Source organism: Nannobrachium achirus (assembly GCF_963921795.1).
Source record: "Nannobrachium achirus genome assembly, chromosome: 24".
Taxonomy (NCBI): Eukaryota; Metazoa; Chordata; class Actinopteri; order Myctophiformes; family Myctophidae; genus Nannobrachium; species Nannobrachium achirus.
Window position 1 is genome coordinate 30983191 of NC_137831.1, and position 27620 is coordinate 31010810.

A 27620-nucleotide genomic window follows, 5' to 3' on the forward strand; every position below is an offset into this window, starting at 1 on the left:
GTTATCTCCAAAATGGCTCCTGTGCATACAGTATAGCCTATTGTATAGCAGACGTGAAGTCCACATACCAGCTCTGACCAGTCGCGATAAAAACAGGGTTCCAGAAACAGGGTTTCAGGAGTCCTCAAAGTCGGAACCAGGTTCCGCCGGTTCCAACCCCAATCGCCGTAACACCCTCCTCCACACTCACACCCGCCTACCTCTCCTACACACACTTGGGCTTAAAAGCCGTAAACTAGTAGTAGTCCTCGTAGTTCTTGGGGTTGAGGCAGTAGAGGACGCCCCCGCCGAAGGAGAAGATAGTCCCGCCCCACGCCAGGCCGTAGCCCCAGTTGAACTCGTGGTAGATCCTCAGGCTGACGGTCTCGATGAACTTGATGGGGTAGAGCACCAGGCAGCCCGCCTGCAGGACAACTGGGAGGACAAGGACGACAAAGGGGACACATTTAGCGCCTTTGAACGAACACGTAAGACCCTTTTCCACTACGAGGCGGAACCCGAGCTTTCCAGAACCTGAACCTATTTTTTTTTTATTATGGTTTTGTTTCAGACAAAGCTCTGGGAACCTTCTGCTCATGATGTAATCATGGTCCCGGAACTTCACGGGTTCTTGGAAGTTCTTGGTTCTGGAAAGTTCTGGTTCTAGTTCTGGTTCGGCCCTGTAGTGGAAAAGGGGCTTTAGACTCAACCCCAACCTTTCCAAAAACATGTGAAGAAAGTCACAAACACAATTCAAATTCAACCTTCAAAACTTTAAATAAATCAGACCCTTCCTGACAGTCAATGCTGCTAAATCCTACAGGTACAGTTTCTTGAGTTTTGCCAATTTTAAGGTTTTTAAACAGGTTAGTGTTATTTACAAGACCCTACATGGTCAGTGTCCGCCTCCCCTGAGGGAATTCATGAAAAGGAAGCCTGATAGAGGAATCAGCACTAGGGCAACCGCTAGAGGGGACTGCAAAGTAGAGCTCTTCACAGGCCCAAAAAGATTGACCCGAAACCGAAATGGGACGTAACATTTCTTCAGATTCCGACCTTTTCCGAAATAATAATCAATTACAAAACCAAATCCGACTGGCCCCGTAACGGTCTTGTCCGATTCCGCCCCGTTCCGATGTTCATTCTTTTTTTACAGACCGTAACCCGTGACATTTGTCCCGAAATCCGTTTATTTCCGAGGTTCCGAGAGACCCGACCATTTAATGATTATTAAAGCCCCTTAGTTGTGCGTGCCTTTCATGTGCAGAGATCCACTCCCTCACTGCAGCCGTGCGCTAACTGAGTAATCGAAACAAAAGCCAGGGAGAAGAGATGCTTTATGCTATTTTCTATAAGTCCAGAGGTAAGTCATTTTCGGTTAGTCATGATTATACGCTGGTGCTTTCTCATCAGCCAGGCAGCAGCTTGCGACCTGCCTTGGAGCAGCTACGCATCACGCATGCATTACAGCACGGTAGATCTTTTTTCTCCCCTGTTAATCTGATCCTAGACCAGCATAATCATCACAGTTACACAGCCATTCATGTTGCTGCCTCGCGGCTGACTGACCTGATCCTAGGTCAGCCTAAACGCAGCACACACGTTATACTGCTCTTCAGTCCGTTCATTCTCCTGATCAGAGCGCACGCCAGCGCACACACACACATTGATTGATTGCTTTATTAACAGTTTGCATAAAAAAACAGAAAGTATACACACGTCACACACACAGTACGGGTCCTCTTGGGTCCACTCGGGTAATACACATAATGATTGACAGCCCTGTGTTCCGAGGGAAATGCGACCATTCCGACCCGGCTTCGAGTGATTATGATAAAACACTGACCGAAGCCCGTACGGGTCTCGCGGGTATTCGGGCAATTTTGGGATTGGGGCCTCTGTGAAGACCTCTACTGCATAGTGCTGCACCGGCAAACCGCTGTTGGTAAAAACATCTTCTCAGTTCAGGGCTGTTCAATCTGGAATTACCTACTGTATTTGTATTGCTCTATAAGAAAAAAAAATAAGAAAAAACGCAGCTAAATTATATAGATGCACCTTTGTACTTTGTTCTTGTACGTACTGTACGTTTTTTATGCTTTGTTTCCTAATGTAATGTATTCCATTGTCTGCCTGTTGTTTTATGTTTTCGTGTGGGGACTGCGGATGTACATTTGCATCTTAAATCCGATATATTTACGTTGCATTTTATATAATGTCCATTACTATGCATTGTCCCGTCTAAATAAACACAAAGTAAAAGTAGAAGTACAGTAGTACATGTTTGTTAGATTAAGATTAATGAGAAGAGAAGAGAAGAGAAGAGAAGAGAAGAGAAGAGAAGAGAGCCTATATAAACCTTAATCGAAAAGCAATGGAAAACCTGATAACAAAAAATGCAGGAACATTGACTGGGCAGCAAACCAAGCATCACACCTGCAGGCAGCATCATTTTCTGTTTTGTTTGTTCTGTTTGTTTTGTTGCTTCATAGCAGCAATCAGAAATACAAGGTACATAAATCAAACCCGAGCAGCACCATGGAGGACAAGGAGGGACAGAAATCCAGGGGCAAACTGAGGCTACAGGCGGGAAAGATGGAGATGGGATTGCAGGGGTTGACAGTGACACTAAGGTCTCAGAGGCACTTGCCCGTCGGGCAAGTACAAGTCATGTTCTACTTGCCCAAAGGTCATGCCCACTTGCCCGAAAAGTAAATTGTCCATTATACGACGATACAGTAGGTAAGATTTTAATTACCGCTCAATTTAACACTTATTTCTTTACTTTCTGGGGCTGTGACTTTCTGGGGCCTCCAATTACAAATACCTACATAGCTATATGATTGAATGTCTACCGTTTCACACATATTATTTTATATTAATAACAAGTAAAAAACAGCACATTATAGGTAAACAGTGCTCTTTTCTTATGTTCCGCAGACCAGACCAGACAGAGTACACAGGCCACGTTCAGGTGTTTAGACAGATATCTGGTGTTGTGTTTACAGACAGTTGCATCCCCTCTCAAACGAGCACTTGCCCGGTCGGGCAACCTGGAAGCCAACTTCACCTGCCCAAAAGTTTTATTTGCCTGCCGGGGGCAGGTGGGCAAGACTTAGACACATTAAAGGAATGGGTTCAGATGGAGAGTACAAGGCACGGGTCAGAGGCAGTGGTTTTTACTTAAAGGAGTAGTTCACCACTTTTCAACCTGTCCTCACTAATGTTCATGATAAAATATCACAATTTTTTTCTACTCAGTCCAAGTCTCCTAGGAGAGCTGTGGGAAGTTCAGAATCCATCGTCTTGTGACATCATCATTTCCCCCCCCAAAAAAATGTAATCAATATTTTTGAAAAAAATATTTAGATTTTTATTATCGCGAGAACAATGGCTTCCACTTTAAAATTGCAAATTTTCAGGAATAGAAAGCCTGCTGTTTCTATAAGCTGGATTGGCAATCGATGATGTCACAAGACGATGGGTTTCTGACCTGCCCACAGCCCTCCTCTGAAAAAAATAAAAAATAAATAAAATAAAAATCTATTTTTGAGTGAGGACCAATTATATGAACATAGATTGAAAAGTGGTGGAGTGCCCCTTTAAGTAAAAGAACTAATACTGTAATGTAGAAATACTCTGTTACAAGTAAATGTCCGGAATGAAAAATTGACCTAGTAAAAGTACTACGTTTTCAAAAATCCTTTGAAAACAGCCAATCTACAAGCTTGTAGATCGGCTATTTTCAAATGGCCGCATTCTATATAGGGTTGAAGTGATTAATGTGTGTTTGGCAATAATAATTAATATCAATAATCAACAAAGTAACTAGTAACTAAAGTTGTCAAATAAACATAGTGGAGTAAAAGTACAATATTTGCCTCTGAAATGTAGTGGTGTAGAAGTAAAAGTATTGAGAAGGTTAAGTACTCCAGTAAAGCAGAATTACCAAAACACACAGTACAGTACTTGAGTAAATGCACTTAATTACTTTACATCACAGAGTCAGAGGGAAGGACAGAGTTAAGTGGGAGGGTGAAGAGGAACGGTGGGGTGTTAGGAGAACACAGGAGGTAAATAGGGGGGCACTGGGCACAGTGGGCAGAGAGAGATGGTTTTTTTATTAAAAAGGAGAAAGGGAGAGAGGCATGAATGGCACCAGAACAAAGGATTGAACACATCAATGGCTTTCTTCAAAGGGATTTCATCCTGACGGGGCATAAACAGGCCCAGGCTGGCGCTATCATAAAAGCGGGGGTAAAAAATAAATAAAGGGATTGAAAAAGCATGATGTCCACGGGACGAGCTAATATCAATCAATACAGATGGTCATAGAAACAGCCTGGGAGGGATCAGTCAGCTCGTTAAGGAGCACGTCTGATTGATCGCATTCAGAAGTGCTTTCAGCTCATCCAACAAAACAGACGTGTGTGTGTGTGTGTGTGTGTGTGTGTGTGTGTGTGTGTGTGTGTGTGTGTGTGTGTGTGTGTATGTGTGTGCGCGCGCGCACACACATATGTGTGTGTGCGTGCGCAGTCTGCGCACGTGTGCATGTGTGCATGTGTGCGAGTGTGCGTGTGTACTTGTCTGAGTATTTCCATTTCCACAATATATTGTACTTTTTACTCCAAACAGCTTTAAGTTGTGGCTTTGTAAATTAAGATGAATGCAAAACGTGCTTTAAAGAGGCAGTGCCATAGTTTTGTAATTTTTCTAGTTTTCATGTGTCTAGGAGGTTGACAGTACTTCATTAGACCCCCTGGTGTGGTTGATATGAGCAATTATGTATTGCCTTTCTATTTGGGTTTTAGCTGTAGGCTGCCACCTTGTGGGGTCAAACGTGCCGGTCCAAAAACACAGATACTTATTACATCACAGAATCAACCCCTCCCATAATTACCATTCACCCAACATACGTGGGTGTGGCTAACTTCAGCTGGGTCACCACCCACCATGACAACCACGCATACCAATGAACTGGTGGGTGTGGCCACATAAAAACATAATTTGAACTCTTTCTGTACACTTTTTTGGAAAAAATCTTCCTCCTAGTATAATCATAATAATAGATAATCATGTTTTATAGAGGGAAAAAATCATGGCACCCCATCTTTAAAGGTCATTACACACCAGCGAATTAGCGAAGCGATGCGAATAAACAACTCGAAAATGCGAAATATTCTGCCCGTCGATTTTTTACGAGTTTGTCTATACACACCTACCGCGACGCGAAGTTATCTGTGGTGCGAATTGCTTGGGGCTGGCATCACACTTGTACACCCATCACAGCATAGAGGCCACCACCTGAAGGGTTCCCCAGCAGCAGCCAGGCAGTTAGCAGCAGCCAGTGGTGTGAAGTCACTAAGTACATTTACTTGAGTACTGTACTTGTAGGTATTTGCACTTGAGTAATTTCCAGTACTTTTACTTCTACTCCACTACATTTCGGATTGAAAGATTGTATTTTTACTCAACAATTTTTTTTTCAAAACTGTAGATACTATGGTTACTTTGCAGATATAAATTATAATATTATAAAACATACATCCCATACTTTTACTTAAGTACACAATTTGAGTACTTTTTCCACCACTGGCAGCAGCAGGAAGCCACACACAGACGAGACACGGTCGAGTCACTCGACCATGTTCTCTCTCTCTCTCTCTCTCTCTCTTTAAGTTGGGTAGAGTTAGCTTGCCTCATATGCACACACTAAACACACACTTAACAATAAAAATAGCGTGTGCGCATGACGTCATGAATTTAGAGGACCCACACTTCTAAAATCCATATCACACCACTGCTACTGAGAGAGAGAAGGCTTCGCCTGCGAATGTCTGCAAAATTCTACACCAGAGCGAAAATATTACAGACGCCTTTTCACTCTACGGAAATTTGTGGCCGGTGTTAAAGCTTGCATTGACTTTATACGTTTTTAAAAAAAAAAAGCGAATTATTCGCTTTGCAAATTCGCCCCCGGTGTGTAAAGACCTTTACTCTTTAAAGGAGTAGTTCACCCCCAAAATGACTTTTTTTCTATTGATTACTCATGCCATGGAGAGTAGAGTTCAATAATATTTTTTGTTTTTTGTCACATTCCTAAGGCAAAAATGTTATTCCAGTAAATTTACCCCCATTGATTCCGGATGGGGACCCGTTTCGAAACTGGTCCCCATCCGGAACGAATGGGGGTAAATTTATTGTTATCACATTTTTGTCTTAGAAATGCGACAAAAAACAAAAAATATTATTGAACTCTGCTCTCCATGGCATGAGTAATCAATAGAAAAAAAGTCATTTTGGGGGTGAACTACTCCTTTAAGCCTTATTTTATACTTGAGGGCTTTTCGAAAACAGCTCATCTGCAAGCTCACAATGTGCTTTGTCTTATAAATCAGCTATTTTTGTTTTCACTAGAGACACAGTAAGTGTTTCTTACAATAGTTTACAGGCAGGATTTAATGCATTGGTTCTCAAAGTGGAGTCCTTGGAGGGGTTCCAGGTGGTCCCCAGCAAAAGTAGTTAACCCTTTATTAATAATTAGCCTACGCATTATTTTACTTTAACCATTATTTTATGCTTTGGCTATTACAAAATAGCAGATATACAAGCTCACAGCGTCTGCTATTTTTTTTAAATCGATAAAATGTATGCACGTGAAACATGAAACGTTTCATGTCAAGGATCCCCAAAATGACATGTATTTGGGCGTGGACCCCCTTCTCAAAATATGTTGTTCCAGGGACCCCCAGTAGCAGAGTTTGCTTAGAAAAATATATTGTCAAATATATAATATTTGCAAACATTATCACGAGATCTACAAGGCAAGCGCTCGCAGCCGCATTACAATCATTTTAACCACTTCATCCATGTATGTTTGCTATTCAAAAATAGCAAAACTACAATTCACTTGAATAAACCGTTCTGACTACCACTAGTTGAATAGTACACAAACAACCAACAAACAAAGGAATTTCTGAGTGGAATTTGCATGTTCTCCCTGTGTTTGCGTGGGTTTCCTCTGGGAACTTTGATTTCCTCCCACACCGAAGACATCCATGCTTAGCTACATACCGTATACTCCTGCTACTGCCCTTGACCAAGGTACTGACATTACTAAACTGGAGTTGGTCCCTGAGCGCTGCACTGTAGCTATTTCTAAGCAGTTAGGATCAGTGTAGAAAAAGTATTCAATTTTTTTTGCTTAGGTAGAAGTAGCAATAGTGCAATGTAGAAATACTTTGTTACAAGTAAAAGTCCGGAATGCAAAATGTACTTGAGTAAAAGTATAAAGTCTTTGAATCAAAATGTTCTTAAAGTACCAAAAGTAGAAAGTATGCAGAAAGTCCCATTTCACAAGTCTTCAAATGTATGTAAAATGCATTAAAACAAAATGTGAAAATAGAAGATCTACAATCTACATTGTGAGCTTGTAGGTCGGCTATTTTCAGATAGACAAGGTTTAAATAGGGCTGGAGTGGTTAATACAGATTTTGTAAGAATACCGGTAATCAAAATCTGCAAAGTATTGTAACTTGTCGTTTTCAAATGACTATAGTGGAGTAAAAAGTACTATATTTGCCTCTGAGATGTAGTGGAGTAGAAGTAAAAGTACTGAAAACTGGAAATACTCCTGTAAAGTAAAATAAAAAAGTATAGTATGTGAGTAAATGTACTTAATGTTACTTTCCACCACTGCCCTTGATCAAGGTACTGACATTACTAATGGTCCCTGGGCGCTGCACTGTGGTTGCTTCTAAGTAGTTAGGATGGGTCAAAAGCAGAGGACAAACTCCCCCATGCGGACAATAAAGTATAATTTAACTTGAGCTAAGGTCATTAAAGGTAAAGTGAGGTGTCTCCCGTGTGGTTTGCAGAGATGGGAAAAGTACTCACATTCTGCACTCGAGTAAAAGTACAGGCTATGAAAGTAAAAGTAAAGGTATTTTTAACAGATGTTTCGGTGCAAAGCCCACTGTAACCTCATGTTATATAATTATAAGAACTAATGGGAACTCAAGATTATTTGAAGGATCTTAGAAGATCCGCAACAATACCAAACTGGCTCAGGATTGGTTTCCAAACTGATGTGATGCATCATGCAAGTTGACCCACCTCTTGAAATCATATTTTATTTTAAATATTTTAGAACGGGAAAAAAAACTGCTCCGTTAGCAGTTCCAGGCTCCACCAATCGTATGAGAGGTTGCATTCAGCTCACACTTCCCAATCTTCAGATGCCTCAGCTGCCAGTGAGAGGCTTTTTAGCACTGCAGGACTGATTTTCCACCCAAAAAGGCTACACATTGGGTCAAAGAACTTTGAGAACCAGCTTCTGCTAAAAATATTTTGGTAGTCCTGTAGACTTAAGGGGATGTGTTTGTCTGTGTGAGAGAGAGCATTTTATCAGAATCTGCTGTTCATGGACAGTTCTACCTCAATTCAGTCTATTCAGAAAGTGCCTACATTTTATTTAATTTCATTGAGCAGCTAGCATGGCTCTAGAGTAGCCCTGTAGTGTTTGATACTGTAGTTCTCAGATGGACTCAAACTCAACTTTGCAAGTCTCTAAGGTGCCCTCCACATTAGGCGCGGTTGCCGTCGGGGCTGCCGCTAGGATCAGCGGTGGCTGCACCATGTTGAGACACAAACACACTCGCTCAGTGAGTAAACGTTGTGCGGTATTTCACGAAGATGAACACAATCCATCTCTCACCGCCCGCGTACGCATGCACAAACGAGCACGCTCGCATTGGATTTCACGGGACCGCGCCCGCTCGCCTCGCCGCCCCAAAACTTTGCTGCGCAGCCAAAAAAGGTGCCCGCCTCTCATTGAAAATGAATTGCTAGGAGGCGGTGACCGTGCATAGTGTGGAGGGCACCTAAGAGTGTATTGTAAATTGTGTGATTCGTGTAGAAAATGTACAATATAAAAAGTACAGATACATGTGTTAAAATGTAAAAATCAGAAAAATAAATACTCAGTAAAGTACAGCTACTCGAAAAAATTACTTCATACTTCGAAGTACTTGTACTTTGTTACTTCCCATCTCTGGTGGTTTGTATAGACAACCAGGTCCGTCAAACAATGCATGCGACTAGACAAACCCAAATTGTTTCAGACATATAAAAATGACATTTCCCATTTACTTGGTACGGTGAAAAGGGGGGGTGGAATTGGCTGTCCAATTTCATTTGGGGGAAATCAAACAGACAAGCATGGCCACACTCATCTGACCTTGCTGGGCAGGAGTTTGAAAAAAAGATAATTTCCTAGGAACAAATCTGGGGAAGGCAGAAAGGGGTGTGCATTTCTGTGTCTGTATGTGAACATATTTGTGAGACAGTATGTAGGCTAGGCAACAAGAAAAGGTACACAAGCATATGTGTGTGTGTGTATATATATATATATATATATATATATATATATATATATATATATATATATATATAAATATATGAGAGTAGGTGTGTGGAAGAACACTCAAGTTTCAAGTTTGCGAACAAAATGCTAGTACCACAGGGATTTCCGGACAGTATGGGGAGGGAGTTGGCTGAGAATGCAGAACGGTTGAAGGTCACCGCTTTACGGTCTGTGTATTGGTTCCTTTGGGCCTGGGGAGCTACTGTGCAAGTGTGTATGAGCGCATAAATGTTAGTATGTATGCGTGTGCGTGTGTGTGTGTGCGCACGCACACGCATAGAAGCATACCTGCAGAGAAGAGCATGATTGCGACGGGCGCGTAGAAGCGTCGCCGGGTGCCAATGCACACGGCAACCAGAGCGACCAGGAATGACATCAGCACCAGAGCGCCGCCTCCTAGCAACAGGGCCAGCGTAGCAACGCGCCAGTCTGGACAACAGAGGGGCGGGGGGAGGAGCAGGAGGGGAGAGGAGACGAAGAGGAGGTCAGAGGTAGCCCCGGGGGAGACGCGGCAGTGGGAGAGGTTTGATCGGAGTAGAGGAGCAAAGAAAAGGAAGAAAGGAAAGAAAGAAAGACCAGAATGAGGAGGAAGGAGAGAAGTGAGGAGGAAGAAGAAGAAGAGTCAGTTAGTTACACCAGCAGAGCAGCTTCTGATAGAGAGACAGGAGGAAAATATACAGTCGCCTGGCTCCAGCCCATAGACCCGCCCACTCTCTGAGCGGACTGGTTCTCTTGGTCTGGTGTTGCGTAATGAACCTAGAGTTTCTCTGGTCTGAGGCAAGACCAGGCCAATGAGAGTCGGAGCCTCGGAGGAGGGGGTGGGTCTAGCGAGACAGCAAATCAGCAGAAACAGAAAATCAACAGAAACAGTGGAGGGAGGGGGAGCTCAGCCAGAGCTCTTAATTGCTCCCTTTGACTTCAAAGGGGGTTGTGCACCAAGTGCCAAGTCCTCGTTAGTGATCTCTCTATTCTAATCAATGAAAGCATCAAAGACAACGACCTGTTTGATGCCTGTCATAGAGGGGAGGGGGAGAGGGAATGTTTTTCAAGTCAAACAACCCCTCCCACCAGATCTCTTGTGATTGGGAATTTCAAATCCCCTCCCCTTTGAAATCTCTTGTCAATGGGACAATGTCAGACTCGAGCTCCAGCGCAGTCTGAAATCAGGCTAAATATACATCACTGGTTCGCAAAATTTTTCGTGTCAAGGAACCATAAATTAATATATATTTGGCAGTGGACCCTCAGAAGAGAAGGTTTCAAAAATTCAAAATTCCAATTTTTCAAGTTTTTTCAAAAGTACCAAAAGTAAAAGTGGTAAGTACAAAATGTTTGAAAATTGCAGATCTACAAGCTCAACGTGTCTCAGCTTGTAGGTCTGCTATTTTCAAATAGCCATGGTATAAAATAGGGCTAAAGTGGTTTAGGTATGTTTTATAATAATGTAATTTATATCTGCAAAGTAACTAGTAACTAAAGTTTTCAAATAAATGTAGTGGAGTACAATATTTGGATCCGAGATGTAGTGGAGTAGAACTTAAGTAGAAGTAAAAGTATTGTAAATTGGAAATATTCAGGTAAAGTACAAATACATCAAAATTGTACTTAAGTATAGTACTTAAAGGGGAGCTCCGGTCGTTTTCAAGGGCTTTTGTAATCCCATAATATGATATTCGAACTTGGAAAACAAAAAAGAATTTTATTTTGGATGTACATTTACATTTTTTTGGAAACGCGAAGCTATGACCTCACTTCCTACAGCACCTCCTACAGCACCCATAATCCTTTGCGCAAGCAGCGCTTGGAGAGAGACGAGAGCCAAAGCTAAGCTAACAGCGTAACCATGATAACATCCTCGCTGCGTTGCTGTTTTAGTTTGTTTGTGCTGTTGCTGTTGGTTGGAAGTCACGTAGTAAGAAGATGGGATGTTATGACCGCAGTGATGCTGAGCAGTTGTAGAAGTTTTGAAACGTGTGCAACTGTGTCGGTGAAACAACATGGCATTGTTGTTTTACCGTGGTGTGATGATTGAATGAAGCCGAGCGACGGAGCGAGCCCCGGGTGCTGCTGCACAGAGATGTAATGGCAGGATTGATGGACACAATGCAAAGCTAAGAAAACAAAGACCACAATAAAGGAGAACGCGGTTCCATCTGTATTCCCCCAAATACGGTGAATGGACAACTGCTGCCTTGTAAAAAGAAGCAGAACATAGGTATGTACTGTATGTTTGGAATTAAAATGCCACTCTACGAAACATAATGTATAATGTACAAGCAAAGGTTGCAACTTGATTCATGTTTGTAACACTTATTGTGTTGTCATCTCTTGTCTTTAGAATCATCCATCTAATGGGTGGAGAGGCTTCATATCAAGGTGTATTCTTTCAAGAGGTAGGACTACCTTTAGGCTATTGTTATTGCTAGCGATGCTACTCTTTAGCCTGTAACAGCATTGCGGTTCCAACATTAATGTAAATGTGCGGGGCACCCACAAGTGGTGAGATAAAAGTCAACAGAGGGGACTGTATTATAATGTATATGAATCGACAAACAACCCCTCCCCCAGTGGCTGCACAGTAATTATGATGTAACGTGAGCTATAATAAATGATGATGATGATGATGATGATAATACCCTCTGATTCCTAGTGTAGGCAACCAAACGTTGGGTACTTACAACTGTGAAGTGTGTGAATCACTAGAATATATTTTATTCAGACAAACTCATAAACAAACTGAATCCACATAACTCCACTAAAACACATAGCAGTACTGTAACACTCCCCTTCCCTCATTGACCATACATGAAGCTAGATCGCATTGTTTTTTGTTTTTTTTACTGATTAGGTGCGTGGTCTAAATGTTATTGTTTTTCTAGATTGATATTCCTATGCATTTGTTATATTGTTGTTGATGTACTGACATTATCCTATTATATTGATATATTACCTGCTTATTGTAAATCGCTTTGGATTAAAATCTGCTAAATGCCTGAATTGTAATCATCCAGCACTTTTGCCAGTTACTTTTTATTCTTTTGTACTACACTGTAGTATAAAGTAGGGTTTAAACTTACAAACAAAAAACTGTTTAAATATGGAGATAAGAGGTTTGTGCCCGAGAGCAACCCCCCAACATTACTTGAAAGAAGGTAAAATGCAGTGTTACTGTTGTTAGCTTATAGGTCTGTTCTTTTTTTAGCAAACTGGTTTAGGATTCTCATTATTGCATGGTGTGATTACTAGAAATGGGGTAAAAGCTATGGCAACATTTTGAAATGTCATTGTAAAAAATCTGTTTACCCTGAAACTTTTTTCCTCCTCTTTGTCTATAATTGCATAAGGTGCTGACACATCACATAATCCACCGTCCAAGATGATGTCCATAGCAGTCATGCGGGAAGACAGCGGTACAACTGTCTACATCGCCCTTTGAATGAAGAGATCAGGCATTGACACTAAGGCTTGCACACCTGCCCCCGGCAGGTAAATAAAACGTCAGGGCAGGTGAAGTTGGCTTTCAGGTTGCCCGACAGGGCAAGTGCGCTCATTTGAGAGGGGACACAAATGTCTATAAACACAACACGAGATATCTGTCTAAACACCTGAACGTGGCCAGTGCGCTGTGTCTTCTGGTCTGTGGAATGTAAAATAAGAGCACTATTTACCTATAATGTGCTGTTTTTACTGTTGCTACATTAAAAAATATAAAATAACAAGTGTGAAACCATAGACATATTCAATCATAGCTAAAGTATTTGGTATTTGGATTCGGAGGTATTGAGGTATGACATTTTATCGCACAGCCCCAGAAAGTAAAGAAATAAGTGTTAAATTGCGGTAATTAAAATCGTACCTATCATTTTATAATGGACGATTTACTTTTCGGGCAAGTGGGCATTACCTTCGGGCAAGTAGAACATGACCTGTACTTGCCCGATGGGCAAGTGCCTCTGAGACCTTAGTGTCAACCCCTGGAGATGCCGTAGAAGAAGCAGCTTACTAGGAACTCCCAGGAATATTATTTACTCTCTCGATTCATACAGCAATGTGATCTAATTTTTCAATATTAGACTACTCTAAAGCCTCTTTCAACTCTAATGTTGCCTTGCCTGCTCTGTACACTAAGTCATGAGCTTGTTATTTTAATAAGTCAAATTGGGAAATAAAATAAAAGTGTGAGAATAATTTTCCAATTCCTAGGGAGAAAAATAATCATTTACAAGAATCGTGCAGCCCTTCTGCAGATATAAGTGTCTGCTAAATTTCTAAATTAGATCAGCTAACATAGGGAACATGTCAGAACCCTAAAACATCCGGGACAACCATGTCCTAGCTCTGGTCCAGAGTGTCAGCGATTCTCACTGACACTCTGACAAGCGGCTGACTCAAAGACTAGACCAGGATTTCTATACCCCTACGAGGGCTCAACTTAGGTCAATAAACTAAACTACTTTACTACTCACTTAACCAAAGGTAGTTTTGTGTTGTTGAAAGTCTATTCTCCACGGTGGGAAGCCTCTCAACCCCACCCACTCTGTAAAATACATTATTTTTGTGATGAAATAAAACGCATCCAACTCTGACCGCCGCTTATTTCCAGGTTGTCTGCGGTGGCTTGACGTGGATGCATTTTATTTCATGACAAAAATAATGTATTTTACAGAGTGGGTGGGGTGCTGAGAGGTTTCCCACCGAGGAGAATAGACTTTCAACAACGCAAAACTACCTTTGGTTAGGTGAGTAGCAAAGTAGTTTAGTTTATTTTGACTGAAGTTGAGCCGTCAAACAAGAAATCCTTGTCTAGTCTTTGAGTCACCCGCCTGTCAGAGCATCAGTGAGAATCGCTGACGCTCTGGACCAGAACTACACGTCCCAGACTCTTCTCACTTCTGGCTCCCAAACTGTAGAACGAACTTGCACCTCAGTCTTCCTTTTTCAATTATATTTATTGTATCCTCACCTGTATTACGTGATGTGCATGTTGTTTACATTTATGTTCATACAGGTGCTGTTGAAGCCTTCCACAGTGCTCAAATGCATGCGATTCTGCGCTTCCTGTCCTACATCGCAGTCCTGTCTACATCGCCTTCAGAAGAGATGCGGAAGAAGTGGAACTTACAGTTCCAACCTGGCAGCACACACAATCTTGATGCATACATCGAAATGATCTTGTTTAAAAAATATTAGACTACTAACACTACTCTAACCCCTCTTGCAAATTTAGTTTTGCCTCTGTTGAGAATTGATAGAATGTCATTTGATGGCCGGAGAGTATTGTGAGCTTGTTATTGAAATAAGTCAAATTGGGAAACAAGATGAGAATAGTGTGAGAATAATTGTTCCAATTCGTAGGACTAGGGAGCAAAATAATTATACTTTATCAAGAAGCGTGCCCTTCTGCAGACTAAGTTTCTGCTAAATTATATCAGCTAACAAGGAAGCTGTTCAAACCTTCCCTAATCCATCCAGGACAACGCTCCACAGGTCCTAGCTCTGGTCCATAGCGTTAATGGAGTTCTCCCTAACGTTATGTTCCTCTACCTTCCGCTCCGGCTTGGCAAAACTGGAAAGCCGTCTCGTCTGGTCCCAAAATAACAAAAACTGTTTCGCCCCTCACCAAACCAAAGGTATCAGTGGGGAGTGAAAGTTTACTCTCCTTGGTAGACGCAGTCTGGGCCCCCACCACGCACACTTAATACATTTCAAGGGTGAAATGATGAATATTCCACCGGATGGAGACACTCTTTATGGTTCCAACGTCGTAGAGCTGAATAACACCCAACGAGACTAATGCTCTGTTAATGTGGTCCTCTAACCTGTGCGGAAGTACTGAGCTGGCAATGTGATGGCGAGGACAAATAGTAAAAAAATAGAAATTATGTCTCCATCTGTTGGAATATTTTTCATTTCGCCCTAGAAATATATTTTAAGCGTGTGGTGGGGGCTCAGATTGCGTTCACTAAGTAGAGTAAGCTTTCAACACCCCACTGATACCTTTGGTTTGGTGAGGGGCGAAACAGTTTTTGTTATTTTCTGACCAGACGAGACGGCTTTCCGGTTTTGCCAAGCCGGAGCGAAGTTAGGGAGAACTCCACTAACGCTATGGACCAGAGCTAGTGAGCTACACAGGGTCCCAGACTCCACCTTAGCCCTTGCAGGCTTATGCAAAGGTTAAAATGTAATTTAGATAACATTGTATGGAACCTATGCCAGGTTCATTTGTAGACCTGGCATTGTGTGTATACTTTCAATGTAAAAATGTTTTTGATATATTATACTATTTAGACTGACCCTTACCTTTGCTATTTGAAGTGCATGTTGTGTACATTTATATGTTCATACACGTACCTTAATACATGCAGAGATCCTACTCATCCTACACTGGCATGAGAGAACGAGGCATGCTTGCAGTCAACACATTTTGTCCATGTCTTTGTCAGTAGTATCTATGAAGCTACCTTCCTTCTGTAAAGATACATCCATTCCATTCTACCTGTCCTTTGTATGACAGCACAAACTCTTAGAACAATAACTGTTTCAATTTCAGGTGGACTCCACACACCAAAAAGGCATACTACAGGCGAACAAAGAATCACATTGTGAATAAAAACAATATAGGCTATTACATTGTCATGAGCTTTTTTGGTTTAATCCTTGCAAACTGTCATATTTTAGATGTCATTCAAGTATTTTTTTATGCCTGCCTTTATCACCCATTATTTGCTGGACTAGAGCAGTGGTTCTTAACCTTTTCAAGCCGTGACCCCCAAAGCAACTGAACTGGGGACCCCCACCCTGATAAGCACTTAGACTGTAGGAGTTGAGGTACAGTATTACATCCGCTTGTTTCCGTTCCACAGATAAATATTGTGAAACTAGCCGATCTACAAGCTCAAACTCCCAGACTCAAAGGTTGAGAACCACTGGACTACAGTAATGCTCTGAAACAGAAGTACTCGCCACTGTTTGTTAAACTGCACAGGCTACAATCGACAATTTGATTGTACTGTGTTTACTGTGTTACAAATAGCAGGTTCACACAGCACTCAATACAGTAAAAACAGAAAAGAAGGAAAATCAAATGTATTGAATCTATTTTATTATATATTATGACAAGGGAAGGATCAGATATTTTCACATCTCTATGCATTTGTTATGTATAATACAATATAATGATGCCAGGGTAAGAAGACGTCGACTCTCCACTTGCGACGACTCTCCAGGACACTCCAAACGATACTGCAGTGCCTGCAGTGAGAAGAAGAAAAGACTGTAACATGTTGCATTGTCTCTGTCACTCACAAAGGGTTCATCGCCATACCAGCTTAGCAATTAGTCACTTATCTCCCAGACTCCCTCCCCAGTCAGAGTTGTGCAGGATGTAATTTGCTGCAAATTAGGTGACTTCATTTAATTGACCATGTTTAAAATATATATTTGAAATAAAAATCCTGTGTCACACTTCTGCTAGTGTGCCCACCCTCCCCTGTGCCAATGTTGGCACTCGTGCCTAAGGTTACCTACCCCTGGTGTACATTTTTGTCATGCACATACAAATATTAAATATTACCAGAGACAGATCTGCTAGACCTAAATAGTAGCCTACTAGTGCTCTCTATTTTTTGAGAGCAGTGGTGTAAGCAGTACTTGTAAAATGTTGTACTTTGTACTGTATTTGTACTTTGAATATTTCCAGCTTTCTGTACTTGTACTTTATAGTACTTGTACTCCATTACAATTATTTGAAAATGTCAGTTACTTTGCACATAAATGATTATATTATAAAACCTAATTAATCAACTTTAGCCCTATTTTATACCCACTTACCCAGGCTATCTGAAAATAGATGATCTACAAGCTCACAATGCGTTGATGCGATGTGTTGTGAGTTTGTGGATCTGCCATTTTCAAACATTTTGTACTTTTAAAGTATATTTTGATGCCAGTACTTTTACTTCTTACAGAACGTTTCTATGCAGTATTGATAGCCTACTTTTACTCAAGTATCTTTGTCCTTTTTCCATCTCTGTCAGAGTGTACAAATGGAACCAAATGGACACGTAGGAGGTACTAGAAAATAAAAGGTTTGAGAACCACAGTACTAGTGGACTCCTAATGTGAAATACTAGTAAAATCAGTGCCATCATACATATTCTAAAGAAAACGTACAGGCTTTACATTCAGTAATTGGGATTAAAATAAGAACGTGTATGCCAGGACACATTGATGATGACACACACACATACACAAACAAGTTATACATGAATGAAACATACCATTGTGTTTCGGTTGTCTCCTCCAGTTCAATTTAGGGATCCTAGCAGCAAGTAGTAGTATTCTGCCCAACAAAGGTGGGCAGAATAACTTGGGTGCAGAGAATGGTCATACAACAGTGTGTCTGTATGATGTTAGCGTAGTGGAGTCCCAGCTGGCAGACGCACGTCTTTTCTCTCTGGTTCCCGTCGCTGTTTTTTTTTCTTCTTTTTTTTCCATCTTCTAATCTAATGTATAGCCTACTCCAGTTCATATAAAAAGTAGTTCTAACGAAGATTCTGCCAGCAAGTCCCTATGTCAGTAGAAAACGTGTCTGAAACAACCATACTGTTTGTTGTTGTTGTGTTAATGCTAGCTAGTGTTGAGGGGGGGGGCTACGGCAACCGCACCGGGTCAAATCCCATTGTAGTTTCAGTAGCTTACGGACCATCGTCTAGCTACGTCATAGCTTCGGGAACCCAGGCTTTCCATTGGCCAAAATAGTCTATGACGTAGCTAGACGATGGACCCCTAGCGGCCACAGAACAGTAATGTAAGGAAATAGACGCATTTTAGCATGAACGTAGCTGACTAAAAGAACACAGACTTGGTTGAAAACCGGCGAACTACTCCTTTAAGTAAATGTACTTAGTTACTTCACACCACTGCACTTCAGCCAGCGCTGGTGGCACTGTATCTTGTCCTGACGGGTCAGCTGCTGTATCTGCCTTTGGGCTGATGTCAATTATCAGCCCTAGGGCAGATATGGCAGGCATGTGCACCTCAGTAGCAGCATGTATACGTATAGCAATAAGAAGAAAAGAAGATAAGAAGAAACTGGAGAACATTGGGCAGTTAAAGGCTTTTTATTGTAGGTGCAGACTAACATTTATATTAGTGTAATAATGTAATAATCGAAATGTTAGTCTGCACTTGCAATAAAAAGGATTTAAACTGTGCATCAGTAACTATTCTTCTTATGGCTGAAATGGCTTTAGCACCTTCTCTTTGACGATCCTTTTATCACTCCCAACATGAGGGCAAATAAAAGTTGGTTATGTGATAAATAAAAATATGTATTCATCATTCCATGGCCTCTCCAATGTTAAAGGGAAACTAAGTAACTTTAAGCCCATGTTTTTGGAGCTGTGTGAAACACAGGCTCCCTATACGTGGCTGTGTGGGTCTGTGTGTCTGTCTGTCTGTCTGTGTGTGTGTCTGTGTGTATGTAGCCTGAACTTCCTAAACTTCGGCACGCCACTAGTCCCACAGTTTTGCCACCAAACACTCGCGCCATATGTCAAATCGACCGGCTTACTCGGGAATCGTGGGCTATTACTTTTCTAAGAGAAAGGTTCTATAGTTTAATTGATATTAATTTATTAGTGAATTAATTTTCCCCATTGACTTAGAATGGGAATCGCAAAAACTCACATTCAATTATTTGTCTCTCGCAAACCACAGGGGCTACAGTTTCAAGACTTGGAGAGGAGGTTCATAATGATTTCAAGGATTAAATAAAAAATAATTGTGTCATTTGGCCTCATGGTGGCGCTATAACACCCCACTTTACGTTTTGGCCTGTAACTCTTGAACCGTAGGTCGGAAAATTAAAAATATTTTTTCCCTGGATTCCTTGGGTCATGACGCATCTCCCCATATAGGCCACGCCCATTTGCGCCATGATAGATTTTCCGCCATCTTGAATTTTCTCCAAAACACACTTTTTGCTCCTTTTCCTACATATTTTCTTCAAATGTCACAAAAATCGGTACACATGATCCACACACACACACACACACACACACACACACACACACACATCACACGGGTGTGATTTTTATTTATGTATATATAAATATTTTCAGCCACTATATGTTATTGTGGTTTTGTTCCAAAACCACAAGGTTTGTGCCTCGCAGTGCGAGACGTTGTGAGCTTGTAGATCGTCTTTTTTGACAATGTTTTTCCTCTTTATTGCGTTAACAATTTTGTTCAACTTCGTATTAAAAAAGGTCTTAAAAGTCATTAAATTGTAACTTTAGAAATGTACAGATAGTATACCCTGTATTGGCTACACTTATACTGTATGCTGGTTTGTTTACTAAGAAAATGATGCACATTAAGCTAATCATCTGAAGACTGCCAAAAATAATTGTGCAGTCCCGACCCCTCTAGTTTGGGACCCACTGATCTACAGCGCAAGCTCACAAGCAATGTGTGGCGCGGCGCTGTGAGCTTGTAGATCAAGCTATTTTCGCGGAGCAATTGTGTGCAGGGAGAAAAGGAGGGCTCTGGGGGACCCCAGGTCAACAGAGTGGTTAAGAAGAGGAGGATGTGTTCACAAGGACAGAGAGAGGACAGAGCGAAAAGAAAAAAAGAGGAAAAAAGGACTGTAGAGAGAGAGAGAGAGAGAGATGAAAGCTGTGTCAGGTAGAGAGAGAGTTAGAGAACCAGTAAGACTCCCTAATCGGGAGATAAGCGACCGTTGGTCGCTTATCTCCACAAATATCACAACCTCCACCTCTCACGTCATACGGGTAGCCATAGTTACACCTGGAATGTTGAATCTCCATATATGGAGATAACCTACGCATCACACAAAGTCTGACCTCACCAGCCCATACTTGGGCATGGACGACTTATATCTCCATATACGGAGAAGGCCATATATGGAGATACGATGACATCACAGAGTCCACAGCTGATGATGTGGCGTGATGTCATACAATAAACAAACAAGCCCTATATACTGATGCGATACGATGACATCACAGAGTCCACAGCTGATGATGTGGCGTGATGTCATACAATAAACAAACAAGCCCTATATACTGATGCGGAGATATGAGCAGGGCAAAGGTGTGACGTGTGACCGACCGACCGACCGACCGACCGACCGACCGACGGACGTCCGGTGGAGGTTTTCATAGTAAACTGCTCCCTGACGGTCGCAATTAATCTGAAATCGTCCACGTATCCCCATCTGAAAACATTATGTCAGAGACCCCTGTATGTTTAAAAAAAAATAGCAGATCTACAAGCTCACAACTTGTATTCACAATTGTGAGCTTGTAGATCAGTCATTTTCAAATAGCCTTTGTGTGCATTGGTTTAGAGTGCTCATTCGTCGGTCGGTCACTTCTTTCGGGCTCGCTTTCATAGACCCGGTTGCGTGTTTCTCTCTCGCAAAATCTGGCAACGCCGACTGCAACAGAAGAGAAGAGAGCGCAAACGGCGGAGGAGATGGGAGGAAAAAGAGAGACAGATAGTGAACCATGAAGGAGAGAGAGGAGGATGGAGAGAAAGAGAGAGAGTGGGGGGGGGAGCACTTAGTGTACCTGAGCTGACAAACAAGCCCATTTAAAGAGCTTTTCTGGCACGGTCTCAAAAAGCTGTCCGTGCTTATAAATAGGGAGGAGCTCAGTGGCTCCGCTCTGCACACCGAAATAGCAAGACACACTGGTCTCTTGACACACACACACACACACACACGTGCATGATGCTCATACTATATGCATGTACATGCAACAAAAAACAATAAAGAACATGTGCATGAGCTCGTGCACACACACACACACACACACACACACACACACACACACACACACACACACACACACACACACACACACACACACACACACACACACACACACACACACACACACACACACACACACTTTTGAAAGGAGCCCCCCACACACTAGGACTGAGTTTCATAAACAAGCACGATATGTAAAATAAATAGCCATACAGCCAGCCAGTCGAGAAAAAAAAGGCAGATTAAGGTCTTAACCTTTGCTTTTATGAAATATCCGAGATCATCAGGGTGGAAGATAGTGTATTCTATTGCTAGTTTGGCCAAATACTCTTTCATCTTAAAATAACTAATAACTGAAAACAGGCTATCTGCAAGCTTACAATGTGTTTGGGTGAGTAACACACTTCCATAGACAAATTACTGAAATCAGTCGTGGGGACTGAGAACTTGAATCTACCGTATGCACACGGACGGACGCACACACACACACACACACACACACAAAGAAAAGTGTGTGTGTGTGTGTGTGTGTGTGTGAGAGAGAGAGAGAGAGACAGACACACACACACACAGAGGCAGAACGAACGTGGACACGGGGAAAGAGAGAGAGAGAGAGAGAGTTACCTGCTGGCTGCTTCATAGAGCCACTTGCCTTTCCCTGAAAATGAATGACTAGCCATCGTCTGAAATATCCTTATAGTGTGACTCTGTGATTTGCCGTAACACTTCGACATGTGGATGGGAGGAGCCGGGATTCGAACCGCCGACCACGGATCATTGGGCGACCTGCTCTACCTCCTGAGCCGCAGCCGCTGCTGGCAGTGCACTGGGAATATCTAACTATTAATATAACAATTAATTTACCGAATGTCTGTCCGTCCACCGCCACCGTCTGTCTGCATGCTGACATCACTGATACTACACAGTGTCACCATCATGGTAACAATGCCCAACTGACATCAACAAAGCAAAACTGACATCACTGACTGACATCACTACAGTGCCCAAATTTGGAGATTACAGCACAGACTGGTCTGGACACAGAACAGAAGACCATACAGTATATGGTCACAAAAGAGAGCCAGCCAGACAGACGGATACAACAGGTATTAGACTGGACATCGATAGTGACTATTCTGCCCAACAGGCACCGGTCTGGGTTCTCCAACATTACTTCTGAGACTCCTACATTCAATCCCTCATCGCACACCCCCGGGCACAGGACTAGTGTTTTATAATTGAGATGTTTGATTGTTTGCACAAAAAGTGCTGCGAGTGCTGAAGTTAAATGAATAAACACACACATTAGACATGTGACAAGGTGCTGATCGTTAATCAGTGGCGCAGCAGTGTCAAAGCGTCGAGTCGCGGGCGTCGCCGGCAAATCAAACGACAACTGAACCCCGGGTCGATCGGAGGAATTGATTTTGTGACGGGAGGACGGCGGAGGATCTGGGGTCCTCCAAGAAAATGCCACGTCTCAGGTGTGTGGCAGCAATTTGACTTGCAGGCTCTGCAGATAATGCAGTGCTGGAACAGTGTTGGACAAGGCGGACGTGAGTGATGGCTGCGGCAGTTCGTTATTAGTGGCATTAACACTAACTTTTTCTTTCTCTTTATCGGCAGGCGCCTCAGGGCCTCTAAGAAACTCTTGGCTGTATGGACACTTTTCAAGGCACTTTTTTCCGAAGCGAGGCTGTCGCGAGGAAACCTTGTATGCCCCAAACCGTGTCCCTTTTAGGAAATCCCTGAGTTCCAATGGACCTCAGTATGCACTTAAGATTTAGTCACAGGATCTTGTTAATACTTTTCATTAGTTTAATATTTATAGAACCCGCTTCCAGACTTGGCCTGTCATGGGTTAGCCTGGAATCCAGACGGAGGCGCTCGTTCAGCGTTGTTTTGTTTGTTTGTTTTTTCTCTTCGCTTTTCAGTCTGGCTATCATCCTGTTTGAGCTGGATTTCCAAACGACACCAATAGAGCATCGCAGTGGGTGTGGTTTACTGGTGCCACTAAAACATCCCCCGTTCATTTCCTCATAGACTTTCACGAAAATATTTATAGCAATTATGTTATGCCTAAAAGCCATCCAGGATGCCAGTGAATCATGGCCATGAAACCTTTGTTTCTGTGAAAAGAACATTTTGAAAATCGCTAAACAAAGGGTATTTATTAAATCAAATAATTGTGGGCTCGCCTGGAAGGCGAGCACACGTATGTTATCTTCATTATTTATATACTATACTAGTCAGTATCTCCTCAAAACTTTGGCGCGCTTCATCTCTTAAACGCTTACACCTTTCAACACCATTCAAATTTGTATGTGTTCAGCTTACTGAGGACACGTGTGCTTGTATTCTTGGTTTTGAAATGTTTTGTAGTATAAATATAAAAAAATAAAAATGTTTAACTTTAAGCACCCAATGCATTTCCAATGGGTTTAGTGAGAGTGGAGAGAAGGATAATAGACCCATGTTTATGTTAAGGCGCTGTGGCTGCAGTGTTCACACTTCAGATATGCTATCTATATCATTGCGTTCACACAGGTCTGCTCTCTGATTTGATCCAAATATCTAAGCTTTGTGATGTATATATTCTGAGTTAAAACTACAAATATCTATAAATGTCCCTCTCCACTCTACTGATTGAGACAGCTGTGATTAAAGGCCTGTCTGTCATTGGCTGTTCTGTGGTGCTGCAAAGTAACCAAGTACATTTACTCAAGTATATACAAGTACTTGTACCTACAGTACAATTTTGAGGTACTTTTACTCTACTTTCCATTTTTGTTACATATACTCTACTATAAATACAGCATTTGACAGCCTCAGTTACTTGTTACTTTGCAGATTTTATTATTAATAAAAAACATAGATGGACCACTTAATACTGCTATGAAGTTGATCTACAATGTGCACACGCACGCACGCACGCACGCACGCACGCACACACACACACACACACACACACACACACACACACACACACACACACACACACACACACACACACACACACACACACACACACACACACACACACACACACACACACACACACACACACACACACACACACACACACACACACACACAAACAACTGTTACTGTGTTACTGTGGAGACGTTTGCTTGTATTTGTCTTTGAGACATGTTTTGTAGTGTTTTAGAAATTTTACTTAAAAAGAATAAGGTTTTAGGATCCCGGGCAATGGGATTTACAGTATATATCCTAGAACCCGCAGGGACAATCAGCCGTATTAGTGGTTGTTGTTGGTTTTCAGGGAGATATCACAACCAATGCATTTTCAAATCAGATCCACAAACACAATAAAAGTCATGCTCCACTCCTCAGTCTGGAGTGGCCACATAGAAGAACGCCTTGGTTATAGACATAGTGGAGGACAGATGTGATCTGGGATTGTTAACCTACAGTATATGCACTCAATATACACCTCTAGAACACATAGAATATGTACAGTAAGGTTCAGTAGAGTACAGTAAAAGTACAGTAAGGTTCAGTAGAGTACAGTTAAGTACAGTTAAGTACAGTAAGGTACAGTAAAGTACAATAAAGTACAGTAAAGTACAATAAAGTACAGTAAGGTACAGTGGAGGACAGTAAAGTACAGTAGAGTACAGTAAAGTACAGTAGAGTACAGTAAAGTACAGTATAGTAAGGTACAGTAGAGTACAGTACAGTAAGGTACAGTACGGTACAGTAGAGTACAGTATAGTATAGTACAGTAAGGTACAGTACAGTAAGGTACAGTAGAGTACAGTAAAGTACAGTACAGTAAGGTACAGTACAGTAAGGTACAGTAGAGTACAGTTAAGTACAGTAAGGTGCAGTACAGTATAGTAAGGTACAGTACAATACTGTAGGGTACTGTACCTTACAGTACCTTAAAGTATCTTATTTGTTGGGTTGGAATCGAGCCCACACTGTTTCGAAGGAACAGTATTTCTAGTTAAATACTAATGTTTGTATATAGGATAAAAGGTTTCATGGTCATGATTCACTGATATCCTGGATGGCTTGGTTCTAGGCTTAACATAATTGTTATAAATATTTTTGTACAAGTCAGGAAGTGACTCGAATTTCACAATGGGAGGCTCTGTCCCTTTTCATTGGAAGCCACTGGTTGCGCCCCACACCACAGACCAATCAGAAACTGTGGCCAATTTGTGTCCGTCCCGTCCCTTAGCAATAGGAGGTTTACCAGACTAAGAAAACATGTACATCTAGATTCCAAGAAGCTAGTCAAGGGTAACAATTTTCAAAATCCTTAAAAGTTCTTCCAAAAAGATTTGAAAATAGCATGTATAACACGCTCACAATACAACACGATCCAACACGTTGTAAGCTTGTAGATCGGCTATAATAGACAGGATCAATTTTCAGAAAATCAGAACCCCGAAGGCATTTTGCGAATATTTATTATATACAACTATTCTAGGGGTATTAAGGGATGCTGAATCCAAATTTGCTGTATATAATGCTCAAAAATGTTCTTAAATGGCTCAAAATTGAGAAATCCAACATGGCCGCCACTGCAAGGCTGAAACTATTTAAGTGCAAATCTTTTTGACTAAACAAGGTAGAAACTTGAACTAAATGTGTTTTTCTAGGTTAGCCTAAATGGGGAATTTGAAATTCTATCCTAATTTTAGATCAGACGTGAATAATTGGCTTGAAACTCATACATGTATAGCAGAAAAGGTTCGTTATTGATGCATAATTCGTCAAACAGAAACAAAAGCAGGATGAACCATGGTTTTATTCATCAAAACTCTTTTGATTTAGATTTTTCTATTAACAAGTCATATATGCAAATTATATATAGTCCTTAAAGGGATATTCCACTTTCAACAGGGAAACAGGGGAAGGGCTTCTCTCCCCACACACCCATTGTAACTTCAAACTCCATTTCAACCATTCATTAAAAACACCCATTATTTTTTGTGGTGACTCATTCTACCCTCCTAATACGTGAGCAGGCCTTGTTTTTTTCCATAACCTTTTTCATTTATTTTTATTAATTATTTGGGAAAATGAAAAAAATAAAAAAATAAAAAATAAAATATATATATATATATATATATATATATATATATATTAAAAATAAATGAATTTTTTTATTGAAAAAACACAACCTGCTCACATATTAGGAGGGTAATATGAGTCACCAGAAAAAATAATGGGTGTTTTGAATGAATCTATCATCTATCTATAAATGCGACAAATCTCTGCGTGTGTGTATGTAATCCGCGTATCTCGAGAACCGTTCGTCCCACCGGCTTCAGATTCGGCACGCGCATTCCCCGCCGTGGCGCGGAGTGCAGTGCCGGGCCTCGACCCGACCCGATGTGCGGTTTTCCGAAACCGGCGCAAAACGTTCGGAATCTCCTTATGCAGAGCTGATTGTTGACATCAGGCTGTTCCGGAGGAAATCGGCGCAAGCGCTGACTCATTGTGACATCACTTCATAAAAGGCTCTGACATCACGTACACCACATGACCCCACACTCCTATGACAGAGATCTACATATATGGGCATATGGGCATTCTGACATCACTTCTGCTGACTCAAAGACAAACAGGCAAACAGATGGTCGCTGACTCATTGTGACATAAAATGGACGCAATATATATGGGCATAAATGGACGTATCGGCACAAGCGCTGACTCATACAGAGATCTCCATATATGGGCATATGGGCAGATCTCCATATGGGCTACATATATGGGCATTCTGACATCACTTAAAATGGACGCAATCTCCGTATATGGGCATAAAGGGGACACAGATACAGAGATCTCCATATATGGGCATATGGGCAGATCTCCATATATGGGCATATGGGCATTCTGACATCACTCCTGTACTTTGCACGTGTTGAATCTCTATGTATGTAATCCGCGTATCTCGAGAACCGTTCGTCCCACCGGCTTCAGATTCGGCACGCGCGTTCCCCCCCGCGGCGCGGAGTGCAGTGCCGGGCCTCGGCCCGACCCGACGCACGTTTTTTCCGAACCGGCGCGAAACGTTCGGAATCTCCTTACGCGGAGCTGATTGTTGACATCAGGCTGTTCCGGAGGAAATCGGCGCAATCGCTGACTCATTGTGACATCACTTCATAAAAGGCTCTGACATCACGTACGCCACATGAGTCAACAAAAAATCTCTGTGAATGTGTATGTATGTATGTAATCCGCGTATCTCGAAAACCGTTCTTCCCACCGGCACGCGCGTTCTCCAGATATGGGCATAAAATGAATGCCTGTATGCGGAGCTGATGTCTGACATCAGAGTTTTCAGCAACCGGTACTGTGTGTGCAGAGATCTCCATATATGGGCATAAGGGGACAAAGGCAACCAGATGGTCAAAACGGGGCCTATGACAACAGGTATAT

At 41.8% G+C, this 27620-nt stretch overlaps 1 protein-coding gene and 1 long non-coding RNA gene across 2 annotated transcripts in view; one reads left to right on the top strand and one right to left on the bottom strand.

Annotated features, from left to right (window-relative positions):
* Nucleotides 1-235: 235 nt before the first annotated feature.
* The window catches only part of LOC308279960 (transmembrane protein 47-like), a gene marked incomplete at both ends in the record, with an annotated part of 40104 nt that continues 12719 nt past the window's right edge, over nucleotides 236-27620 (bottom strand). The window contains 2 exons of the mRNA XM_080720185.1: nucleotides 236-414; nucleotides 9692-9832. Coding sequence (XP_080576311.1) covers nucleotides 236-414; nucleotides 9692-9832 — 320 coding nt within the window. The remainder of the gene's footprint in view (nucleotides 415-9691; nucleotides 9833-27620) is intronic.
* On the top strand, nucleotides 11039-15686 carry LOC308279961. Its single transcript, XR_013961705.1, has 4 exons — nucleotides 11039-11618; nucleotides 11742-11796; nucleotides 12748-12889; nucleotides 14412-15686. It is a non-coding gene; the product is annotated as an uncharacterized lncRNA (long non-coding RNA).